The 13,224-nt window shown below is 37.4% G+C and overlaps 1 protein-coding gene across 1 annotated transcript; it reads left to right on the plus strand.

The window, feature by feature from the left end:
• Window positions 1–12,357: 12,357 nt before the first annotated feature.
• LOC132583257 (olfactory receptor 11G2-like) lies at window positions 12,358–13,041 on the plus strand. The gene has a single exon (XM_060254923.1). It carries the CDS (start codon window positions 12,358–12,360, stop codon window positions 13,039–13,041), a length of 684 nt encoding a protein of 227 aa, XP_060110906.1.
• The last annotated feature ends 183 nt before the right edge of the window (window positions 13,042–13,224 follow it).

Consider the following 13,224-nt stretch of genomic DNA (forward strand, 5'->3'; position numbering starts at 1 on the left):
CTCTCTCTCTCTCTCTCTTTTTCTGAGAGAAGTAATGGAAATTAAAAAATTATACTCTGATAGTAAGAAGAACATAAGAGAAGCCACGTTGAATCAGGCCAATGGCCCATCCAGTCCAACACTCTGTGTCACATAAAAACATAAGAGAAGCCATGTTGGATCAGGCCAATAGCCCATCCAGTCCAACACTCTATGTCACACAGTGGCAATATATACATACACACACACACACAGACAGTGGCTAATACCACTGATGGATCTCTGCTCCATATTTTTAGCTAACCCCCTCTTGAAGCTGGCTATGCTTGTAGCCGCCACCACCTCCTGTGGCAGTGAATTCCACATGTTAAGTCAAATCCAAGATGATAAAGAGATAGAGGGGCTAAAAATGAAAGGTTTTTCTTACAAATACAGAGCATTTGCAGATGACGTGATGTTTATAAATGAAAATCCCACCCATGTAACACCATTGCTGCTTCGTAAGATACAAGAATATTTTTATCAAATGCAAATAGGGAATTTTTGTTTTGTGGAGAGAATGAAAATAATGAACTATTTCCGGATATTCTTTAGTTAGGCTAGGTTTACATTTCAAACAGAAGAATTATACATTTGAATCTCTCTCTCTCTCTCTCTCTCTCTCTTTCTGAGAGAAGTAATGGAAATAAAAAAATATATACTCTGATAATAATAAGAACATAAGAGAAGGCATGTTGAATAAGGCGAATGGCCCATCCAGTCCAACACTCTGTGTCACATAAAAACATAAAAGAAGCCATGTTGGATCAGACCAATGGCCCATCCCGTCCAACACTCTGTGTCACACAGTGGCTATATATACACACGAACACACACAGTGGCTTATAGCCACTGATGGACCTCTGCTCCATATTTTTATTTAACCCCCTCTTGAAGCTGGCTATGCTTGTAGCCGCCGCCACCTCCTGTGGCAGTGAATTCCACATGTTAAGTCAAATCCAAGATGATAAAGAGATAGAGGGGCTAAAAATGAAAGGTTTTTCTAACAAATACAGAGCATTTGCAGATGACGTGATGTTTATAAATGAAAATCCCACCCATGTAACACCATTGCTGCTTCGTAAGATAGAAGAATATGGAGAATTGGCAGGTTTTTATATAAATAAAGGAAAATCAAAAAAATTGTAAAAATATGAAAAACAGCAAACAGGAAGAACTACAGCGATTAACAGAGTGTGAAATTACTTCAAAAGAAAATATCTAGGTGTGGAAATAACAATGAAAAATATTGATCTATATAAAAATAATTATGAAAAACTTTGGCCAAGATTGATGGAGATATGATTAAATGAACAAATTGAACCCATCTACGCTGGGTAGAATCTCTGCAATTAAGATGAATGTTTTACCGAGACTAACGTTCCTGTTTCAAACAATCCCAATAGTGAAAGAAAATAAACAATTTGTTAGATGGCAAAGGAAACTTTCAGAATTTGTATGGGCTTGGAAAAAACCAAGAATTAAAATGAAAATTCTGACTGATGCAAAAGAAAGAGGTGGATTCCAACTGCCTAATCTAAAGTTGTATCATGATGCAGTTTGCCTGGTGTGGATTAAGGAATGGGTGACATTATCAAATAGAAAGTTATTGACAATAGAAGCACATGGAAATGTCTTTGGATGGCATGCTTATATGTACTATGGGAAAAATAAGATGGATGGTTTCTTCTCACATCACTATATCAGAAATAATCTGTTAAATACCTGGTTAAAATATAAAATATATGGTTATGAGAGGAAACCGCTTTGGATTGTACCAACAGAAGTAATAAAATTGCATTCAGATATTAAAGAAGAGAAGTGGCTAACCTATAATCAATTTCTAAAGATCCAAGGAAAAAAGGTGGAATTAAAAACAGCGGAAGAAATACAACATAAATATAATTGGTTTCAATTGCAACAAATAAAGAGTTTGCTTGAACAGGACATTAAGAACTAGGGAATAAGACAAGAACAAACAGAACTGGAGAAAATGCTATTTGGAGAAAGTGAAAAGCTGATTTCAAGGACATACAATTATTGAAATGGTCTACGGAAGATGAAGTAGTTAAATCACAAATGATAAAATGGGTGATAAATATAAATAAGGAAATACAGATGGAGTTGTGGGAATACCTATAGAAGAACTCTATGAAAATTTCTACTTGTTATAACATTAAGGAGAATTGCTTCAAACTGTTATATAGGTGGTATATGGCACCTTAGAAACTGGCAAAAATGAACAATCAGTTGTCGGACAGATGCTGGAAATGCAAATGCCATGAAGGATTTTTTTACCATTTGTGGTGGTCTTGTGAAAAGGCGAAGCAATGTTGGCAGATGATTCAGCAGGAGATTTCAAAAGTCTTGGGATATAATATTAAGAAAGCACCAGATCCTTTCCTGTTGGGATTACAAATGGAAAAATTTCAAAAGCAAGATAGAACAATAATTTTGTATATGGTTTCAGCTGCATGGACATTATATGCGCAAATGTGGAAACAAGACAAAATTCCAGAAGTATGGGAATGGACTTTGAAAGTTATGCATTGGAGTGAAATGGACAAACTTACGAGAATCTTAAAAGAACAAAATTTAGAGATATTTAAAAACGACTGGGGAAAGTTTCAAAAATATATTGAAAAACAATGGAACGTTAAAGGACACTTTGTGATCTTTGGCAATGGTTAATATTTAAAGAAACGATGTATGGATTACAGTTTAAAAGACATGATTATTGGACTACAACCTTTTTTCGTTTCCCCAATGCCTAAGAAGAAATATTATTAAAATGGATTATAACCTTTGAGTGTGTATGGAGAAAGATTTTATAATAGACAAAACATTTACCTTATAACAAATTAGATTAAATAAAAATATGGGGACGTTGGATAAGGGGGCATGCACTGTTGGGGGTCACCAAAGGGTGGGGGGTGGGATGGAGAAAATATGATATATGTGTATTAACATTTAATGACAAATGAAGATATGCTACTACAATATATTACAATAAATTGTTTTAAACTAGGAAAACAGCAGTTACCTGTGGAAATCACCTGGGAGCAGAATATCTCCAGAGGGAGAGCTTGTTTTGGTGGGTAATTATATTGTCTTTGAGGGACAAAGCCACCATTCTTCCTTCCTATCAAGCCTATCCAATACCTCATAACTGTACACCCCAAGGAGACACAAGCAATAGCACACGTGACCCATATCTTGACGCAGTGCTTATGGTGTACCGTCTTCTGGATAAAGCATCACATTGAATACTATTGAAGTGCAGAAAAGGGATCTCCTAGGCATATGGGGAAGAGCTTACAGGGCTCTCAGTACAGGGCCTACTGTAAGCTCCAGGAGAATTGGCTACATCAGAGGTGTGTGGCCTAATATGCAAAGGAGCTCCTGCTAGAATTCCACCCCTGGATGCCACAGAGGAGGGCGGGGTCCCCAATATGGTGCCCATAGGCGTTATGATGCCCACCAAAGTATATTTATTACTTTAGATTTCTACCCCGCCCTCTCCGCAAGCAGACTCAGGGCAGCTAACAATCAGTTCAAACATCTACAATTGCAATTTAAAAACGATGGAATACAATTAAAACATTTTATGGTGCTGTTCAACTTCAGTAGAGAGCCCCTTGGCGCAGAGTGGTAAAGCTGCAGTACTGCAATCTGAACTATAGGACATATCTTTCCTCATCAAGCAGCAATCAAAAAGTGACAGGTGCCCCCCAAATGAATACCAGATGTTTTCCTATGGGCACTGAGGCAACTGTCCTGACGAGTGTCCAAGACAGAAGTGACAGAGATATGCAATGCAGATTATTACTTTTAAATATAAGCAAAGATAGGATTTTCTGCCATGTGTAGGAACATCCTAAATGTGCCATGTTTTTAATGATTTAAATGATTTTAGTTCAGCAGTATGTCAGAGCAATTTTGTTTTATTTATTAACATACTTTGGCTTTCTATTCCACCCTCTTTGCAAACGGACTAATCTCTCTCTCTCTCTTTCAGGCCTTACCCCCACCCAACATTTAAAAACAAACATGCTAGAGGTTTTCAATTTCAAGCTGTTTTGATAACTCCCTTCTAATTAGATCTATCTTATATATTGCTATTTGTGAGACAAACAGCATTTGACCTGCAAACCCTAAAAAGGTCAGGGCTCTAGGTCACTGATTTTTACGGTGAAAAGTTGTAAATATTGCTGTACAATATATTAAATGTTGCCGGGGCACTCCAAGTGCTAGATTCTCATCAACAAAAATTATGGTTGTTTAGCTCTGCCTGTCAAAACAAGAGGTCTCAAGACTTCTCACAGGCCCCGTTGGGTTATTGCCATCTACCCCCCTGCCCCAAGTCTTTGAGAAGCCCTCCCTGACCATTCTTGGGTCCCCAAGACTTCAATAAGTACTGCACACAACCAACAGCTTTTCTCAGTGATTACAAGGACTAGAAAAATGCTTTAGAACAAATGTAAACTGAGATTTCTGCACCAAAGAACCATTTTACCTGCAGAGTAAAAAAAGCATGGATGGATAAAACATATACAGCTCTGCATAGAAGCTTAAAAAAAAATTCGACTGGAAAAAAAATGCAGGGAAGAGGGGAAGTTCCCATACCAGTTATACCACATTGAGGACTGGTTCTCCTCCACCCCTGGCGCCTCAGATCAGATCCCAAGTGATTGTTCATTATGAGCACCTATACATATAGTTGTTCACTGGCTCTAAAAGCTGAGCAAAAGTGAGCTTTCTCTACTGGTATGGGGGAGGGGCAAGAACCTCCACATTCAGAGGCAGTCAACCTCTGAATCTTAGTGCCAGGAGGCAAAATCAGGGGAAGGGCTTGGCTCTTCAGACAGTATAACTGGCTGTCCACTCTGTGAGGCAAGATGTTGAATTAGATAGACCTCTGGCCTGATCCAGCAGGGCTCTTTTTATGTTCTTATGAATGTTTTTGCTTAACTACAAAGAAGGGTGATTATCCTGAATGTGGGGGTTACCTCACTATAGACATTATGCAGTATAAAATGCAACCAAACAATTTAAGTCAGGCTGTTTTGTTTTTGCCATGATGCAAACCTTCAAGACTGGCTGTGAATCTTATGTCCAACCATCAAATCTGGCCATGCCACCATGTTACTCTAGTGCTACTGAGGAATTAGAGAGAAGGACTGGGAGAAAGAGCTGATCCCTCCCTCAACATGGGATGTTTCTGACACCGAGGATATTTCCTCAGGCATGAAGTGTGTGCCTTCTCTGCTGCCACCTACCCAAGTTCTCCATCTGAGGCGGACTGAAGAGTCACTTCCTCTGCAACCCGCCTCAAATGGAGCCAGCATGGACAGCAGAGAAGGGCAAACATCTTCTAGTGTCACCTGGGAGGAAAATGTAAATGTCCTCTTATACTACTCAGGCAAGATCCAAGGTGGGGTGTAGAAGTCTCTGCTTCTTGCTTTGGACCCTTAAAACCAGCAGCTCTGGTCTCTGGTGAGGAAAGGGCAACAGGGACGCCACACATGTCACCTTTCTCCTTTGTCAGCATCCTCCACCTGTTAGCACTCCAAGGAGCTGTCTGGGGGTTACTTGGGCAATGAACTGGCCACGGCAGTAGGAGATTGCCTAGGGTTCTAAAAGAAAAAGAAGAGTTTATCGTTGCTGCTTTAGGGAGAAGAGGAGGTTGTGGGTCATGGTCAGCCTAGGAACTGCTCTCCTTGATGAACCAAGGGTGCAGACAGAGGAGCGAATTCCACATTTTAATCACTCTCTGTGTAGAATAGTATTCCCTTTTGTCCACCCTGAATATACTATCAGCCTCATTGTATTGTGGTAAAACAATTTTATTGGTAACATATGGTAATAAATCTATATTTTACATCTTTAAAAACTTCTTTTATCTACCCCATATATTACTTTCTACCCACCCCTCCCCCCGTTACTTGACCCCCGCCAGTGTTATTTACTTAAAAAGCAAATATTTATAGGTACCCTTAACTATTAAAACAAAAACTTATATTCTTCTTCTTTTTAAAACTTAATCATTATCAAAAATTGTCCAATATCCTTTTATTTTCCACTCTTTTTCTACGTATCTTCTAAACTTTTCCCATTCCATCTTAAAAAACTTCTAAATCATAGTCTCTTAATATTCTTGTTAATTTGTCCATTTGACTCCATGTCATAACTTTTATAATCCAATCCCATTTCTCTGGTATTTTTTCTTGCTTCCAGAACTGCGCATAGAATGTCCTAGCAGCTGAGAGCAAGTACCAGATTAAAGTTCTATCTTCTTTTGGAAATTTTTCCATTTGTAATCCCAGTAGGAAAGTCTCTGCAACTTTCATTACTTCATATCCCAAGATCCTAGAAATTTCTTGTTGAATCATTTGCCAATACTGTTTTGCTCTTTCACAAGTCCACCACATATGGTAGAAAGAACCTTCATGCTTTTTACATTTCCAACATCTGTCTGGCATCTCGTTATTCATCTTTGCTAATTTTTTAGGAGTCATATACCATCTATACATCATCTTAAAACAGTTCTCTTTAATACTTTGACATGTTGAAAGTTTCATAGAATTCTTCCACAAATATTCCCAGGTTTCCATCTGTATTTATTTATTTACATTAATTGCCCATTTAATCCTTTGAGATTTCACTACTTCATCTTCGGTAGACCATTGTCAAAGTAATTTATATACTTTTGAAATAAATTTATCATTGTCTCCAAGCAGAACTTTTTCCATTTCTGTTTGCTCTTTCCTTATTCCTTCAGTTTTAATATCATTCTCCACCAAGCTCTTTATTTGTTGCATTTGAAACCAATTGTATTTATGATTCAACTCTTCAGCAGTTTTCAGTGCTATTTTGCCACTTTGTATTTTTAATAATTGATTATATGACAACCACTTTTCTTCTCCTATCTCAGCCGTTATTTTTATTACTTCAGCTGGCACTATCCATAACGGTCTTCTCTCATCTCCATATTTCTTGTATTTCATCTATGTATTTAGCAAATTATTTCTTATATAATGGTATGAGAAAAAACCGTCCATCTTCTTTTTTCCATAATACAAATACGCGTGCCAGCCAAATTTATTTCCGTGACCTTCCAGCACTAAACGTTTTTTATTTAACAACGTTATCCATTCTTTCATCCACACTAAACAAACTGCTTCCTGATATAATTTTAAATATGGTAGTTGAAACCCACCTCTCTCTTTTGCATCTGTCAAAATTTTCATTTTAATCCTTGGTTTCTTCCCAGCCCACACAAATTCTGAGATTTTCCTTCGCCACTTATCAAATTGTTTGCCATCCTTCACAATAGGAATAGTTTGAAACAAATACATTATTCTTGGTAAGATATTCATTTTAATTGCAGATATTCAACCCAACAATGACAAATTAAGCTTGTTCCATTTTAGCATGTCTTCATCCATTTTACGCCATAACTTCTCATAATTATTTTTAAACAGATCAATATTTTTCATTGTTATCTCCACCCCTAGGTACTTTACCTTGGAAGTGACTTCACAGCCCGTTAGTCTCTGTAATTCTTGTTGCTTGTTCATCTGCATATTTTTACACAGAATTTTTGATTTTTCTCTATTAATAAAAAGTCATGCCAACTCCCCATATTCTTGTATTTTAGCTGACAGCAAAGGTGTAACATGTATGGGGTTTTCATTTATAAACATTATATCATCAGCAAAAGCTCTGTATTTGTAAGTAAATCCTTTTCATCATACCAAACCTTTAATGGCATAATAGATTCAGATAAAAATACACAGAATATAAAAATTTAAACATTGGAGATAAAATCAAAATAAAACCGAGCTTACAGATACATTCAAACATGGTCAGAATTAAATTTAAGGATGTCAGCCAGAAATTTTGCCACAGCCTCACTAACCACCCCCTCAGTATCACTCAATAAATAATAACAGGGTGGCAGAATAGACAAATCTGGAGAAAAAGAAAGCTTGCCAAATAAATCTTTACGGAGGTTATGGTAAAAAGAACAATCAAGCATAAATAAATCCTTTTATTCTTAAACCGTCTATATCTTTTTCTTCTTGGATCTGCATCAGTAATATTTCAAGAGTCTTTATAAACAACAGTGGTGAAAGCGGACAGCCTTGTCTAGTACCTTTGCTAATTTTCATATCTTCTGTAAGGTCTGCATTTATACACAGCCTTGCACTTTGTTCAGAGTATATTGCTTTTATCATTCTTATAAAACTTTCTCCCAGCTCCATTTTTTCCATTACTGCAAACATAAAGTCCCAATTTAAATTGTCAAATGCTTTCTCTGCATCTGCAAAGAATAATGCTACTTCTTTTTCTGGATGTCTTTCATAATATTCTACAATATTTACAACAGTTCTGATATTGTCTCTGATTTGTCTTTTGGGAAGAAACCCTGCTTGATCTTCCTTTATAAAGTTTATCAAATGTTATTTAAGCCGTTCTGCCAAGATTATTGTAAATATTTTATAGTCATTATTTAATAGTGAAATTGGTCTATAATTTTTTACATTCGTGAATCTCTATCTTCCTTGGGTATCAACGAAATAACAGCTTCTTTCCATGTGTTTGGTACATTACCTTTTACTCTTATCGTATGCATCAACTTCTGCAGTTTTGGTATTAATTCATCTTTAAAGGTTTTAAAATATTTAGCTGTATATCCATCTGGCCCTGGTGCTTTCCCATTTTTCATTGCGTTAATTGCTGCTTAAATTTCTATTTTTTCAATTAGATCATTCAAAACTTTTCGCATATTTTCAGTTAAGGGCTCTATTTTTATCTTTTGTAAATACTCATCCATCTTCTCTTTCTTTATTTTAACACCTTTAAACAATTTGGCATAGCACTTAAAGAATTATCTTTTTATTCCCTCTTGAGTAACCACTTCTCTTCCATCTACCACTGTTTCTTTATTCTGTAGCAAATCTTCATTTAATCTCCATCTTCTCAACTTCTTGGACAATTTTGTAATCCACATTATTGGGTTATGATCAGCCCCAATTTTTAGGCAAAATCTCTATCTTCGTTGTTATAAGACCTAAATCTTTAGTTCCCCACAACATGTCAATCCTAGAAAAAGTTTTGTGTCTTGCTGAAAAAAAAGTATAGTCCCGAACTTCAGGATTGAATTTCCTCCATATATCTTCCAAATTTTCTTGTTTAACCAATTCCAAAAAAGACTTTGGCAATTTTTTTTTCTTTGCTATTATTTTTTTCCCTCCAGACCTGTCCAATGAGTTCTTAACTATTCCATAAAAAATCTCCCATTATCAATTGTTTGTTCCATAAAAATCGATAATCCTTTTGTTTGATAAGCACGTCTTGCAAACATATTATATTACAGTTTTGTTTCTTAATCCAATGAAATGTTGCCCTTCTTTTTTGTGGTGAATTTAGTCCATTAACATTCCAAGACAAAAATTTGTAATCCATCATGGTGCAAATTCTTTATTTTCGTCAAAAAATCTACGCCGTTCCTGAGCATTTGTAATTGTGATTCTCTTCCCCTGGAGTTCAAAGCTCAAACCTTCAGGTATTATCCATCTAAACCTCATTCCATTGTCTCTCAATTTTTCTGTCAACTTTTTATATATTCTTCTATTGTTTATCACTTGCCTTGGCAGCTCCTTCACGATTCTCACTTTTTGCCAAGAAAAATAACTTACCAAGAGATGTTCTCATAAGATATATGACAAAGAAAATGGTGGGAAGGATCATGAATAAAAACTTTGAAAAGACATTGATAGTGGAAGGCAGTAAATTTCCTGCCTGCTCGCAAGGAGGGTCTCTCATTCAGTGCACTGAACAATTGAAAGACCAGACATTTTCTCTCACAAAACCCCTCCTGATCATTCCCAGGTCTGTGAAAAAAATTAAAATGTGTTTTGATTGATTTCCCTTCTCTCCCTCTCTTTCCCCACTCCAACACCAGTTTCAGAGCATCTATCTAAACTAGTATTTGTATACTCTCTTATGGAATAGAAACTTTTGAAACTCCTGCTGATGCTGACAATTTCTCTGTCATCATCTCATGTTCTCTGTCATCATCTCGGTTCTGGTGGAAGAGTTCCATTCTGTGTGTTCATTTTACACCTGGTGTTACGCTAGCCATAAGTGGCGTGAAACAAGCCAGCTATTTCATGGTGAATTCAGACCAATTCATTTATTCTGGCATGTTCTAGAAAATCATGAAAATAGAAATCATAAAGACACAATCCGCTTTTCACTTCCTTTGGTTTTGATGGCATGATCTATGTACTTTGTAAACCTCTCACATCATCCTAACTGGAAAGCACAAGATATATAGCAGTACTAGCAATACAGAATGTCTATTTAAGAGATTGGTTTATTAAGTATGCAGACTGATCACATGGTAAACGTGGCTTGCCCATTCCTTTTGTGATTCACCTAGATTTACAGAAACACCAATTGGCAGAGGACTTTATTACCTTTTATGGCTATCCAGACCAAATGGCCAAGCCACACTGGTTTACCATGTGATCAGTCTGCATACTTAATCAACAAACTGCTGGTATTTCAGCTCACAATACCCGAGCCCCTCGTCTGATGAAGTGTGCTTAGAGAGCACACGAAAGCTTACGTTCTGAATAAAACTTGGTTGGTCTTAAAGGTGCTTCTTGACTCCTGCTTTGTTCAACATATATGTATACAAATAGATAAAACATGCCAACATGAATCAAGACAAAAGAACATTATAAAAGGATCTAAAATCTGTACAAAAATAAGTCAATCTGTCTAATACAAATTTAAATTACAACACATTACTGTGTATAAGAAGAGCAGCCTGCAAAAACATTGCCACAGCATCAGTTGTGTTCCCATCTTTGTTGTTTAATAGATACAGCAGTTTATATGAATCCAGAAGCGCTAAGATACTATCAAGAATTAACAATAAAATGCTACGCTGAATATTAACATAATAAAAGCATTCTAATAACACATGAGGCACGGTTTCAAGGGACCCACTTGCACAAGGGCATAGTCTGTTAGCAAAAGGTGTACTGTTAGATCTCCCAGTTAAAATCGCTGAAGGAAGGGCATTGAACCGAGCAAGAGAAAAGATTCTGCGTAATGCTGGAATCTGAAGTTGGTAAAAGTAGCTAGCATTGGGTAAGATCCCATGACTAAGAGGCGAGCATGTCACTAGCGGCATTGTACAGTTCAGATAACTCGACCTCAAATAATCTGTCCCTTATTGTTCACATTGCCTCTAATTCTGAAAGGGAGAGAAGAGATTCAAAGGAAATAATCAGTGTTCTTACTTTGTTTTCAATATTCACCAGCCATGGGGAAATATTAGATTCTGTCAAGATTTGGCCACAGTAGCTAGAGGGCTCAGATCTATAGTGCAATCGAAGCCAAAATGTGAAGATCATAGACCTCGCACTTGCGGTCATAAAATTTTGGCCACATTCCAGGCATAAGGCAGCATATGGTACACAAGATGGAACACCCAAAATCTTCTATAGAAAGCCTGAGTGTACTTGTTCAACTGCTTTATTTATTGAATCAATCCAAATAGGGGTTCCATAGAGTAATTGAGGTTCAGATTTCAAATTAAAAACTTTGAGCACAACTGGAACATATTAATTCCCTTTTTCAGAGAAACAGAAACGCAGAAGTGAGTTAACGTTTGCTTTGGCATTATTAATCGTTACTTTGCATTGTTGGGTCCATGATGTAGTAGCCTGGAAATGTAAACCTAAGTACTTAAAGTGTTTTACTTGTTCGAGCTCGTGGTCACTCACCCTTCAAGTATATTGCTTCCTAGATTTGGAGAAGACTAACGCTTTTGATTTCTCATAATTTAATTCTAATTGATTGATTTTACAGTACTCTTGGCAGCGATTTAATAGCCGAAGTAAAAAATAAACAACCGTTGACATTTTGATTTCTGAGATTTGGAGCTTGGAAGTTGTGACCATCTTTTTGCAGTAACTTCACTCCTACCTACCCTGTGCAGAAGATTACTCAATGCGCATGTTTTGCTATTACACTTTATAATTTGTTATTTATAAGTACCCAGTGAAACAATACATTCTGTGGATTTAGGGGGAGGTGTTTGTGAGTTTCCTACATTATGCAGGGGGTTGGACTAGATGGCCAGGAGGTCCCTTTCAGCTCTATGATTCTATGACTAAATGGATGTGATCTGAAATGTGGACATCCCCTTTCTCCCTAACTGGATGCCATGTCTTTTTAGCATTTCTCTTTCTATGGAGACAAATAGCCAGATAAGAGTATATCATATGCAATGATGACTCTGTTCTCTAATTCCAGATGGAGTTCACCTACAGGACAGTTCAGGAATTCATTTTGGTGGGCTTTGAAGTTGGGCAGCTGCAACGACTCCTGCTCCTCACCTTTTTCACTATTCTTTACACGCTTGCCATGGCGGAGAACATCACCATCATCACGTTGGTGCATCTTGACACCCGCTTGTCCCGTCTTCCCATGTACATCCTCCTGAGCAACTTCTCCTGGCTGGAGATCTGCTATGTGAGCACCACTGTGCCCCGCATGCTCTTAGACCTGGCATTGTCCAAAAAGATCATCTCCTTCAGTTCCTGCTTCCTCCAGTTCTACATCTTCTTCTCTCTTGGCAGTACAGAATGCTTCTTCCTCTCCTCTATGGCCTTGAATCGGTACTTGGCCATCTGCCACCCACTGCGATATCCACAGATCACGTCCCCAAATTATTGCTACATCCTAGTAACTGCTTCTTGGGTCCTTAGCTTCCTTGCATTCATTGTTCCAGTGACACTGATCTCCAAGATGTCTTTCTGTGGTCCTAATATCATTGACCATTTTTTGTGTGACCCTGGGCCAATTCTGGCTTTGGCTTGTCCTCCACTACCAAAGGCTCCCCTCGTTAGTCTGATTTTCATGGATGTTGTGGTGATCCTCGGCAACATCATGTTTACTGTGCTGTCCTGTGATTGTCACTTTGATGAAAAACTCTAGCAAAGGCAATTGGTTAAAGTCTTTCTCCGCCATATCATTCCACTTGTTGGTGGTCACGCTTTATTATGGCCCTCCAGTAGGACTGTATGTAAACCCAGGAGGAGAAATGGATTCAAATGTCATTAAGACAGTAGCACTCTTCCCTACTGCCTTAACACCCTTTCTCAACCCTCTGATTTACTG

This window comes from Heteronotia binoei, chromosome 15 (genome assembly GCF_032191835.1).
Source record: "Heteronotia binoei isolate CCM8104 ecotype False Entrance Well chromosome 15, APGP_CSIRO_Hbin_v1, whole genome shotgun sequence".
In the NCBI taxonomy this organism is placed as follows: domain Eukaryota; kingdom Metazoa; phylum Chordata; class Lepidosauria; order Squamata; family Gekkonidae; genus Heteronotia; species Heteronotia binoei.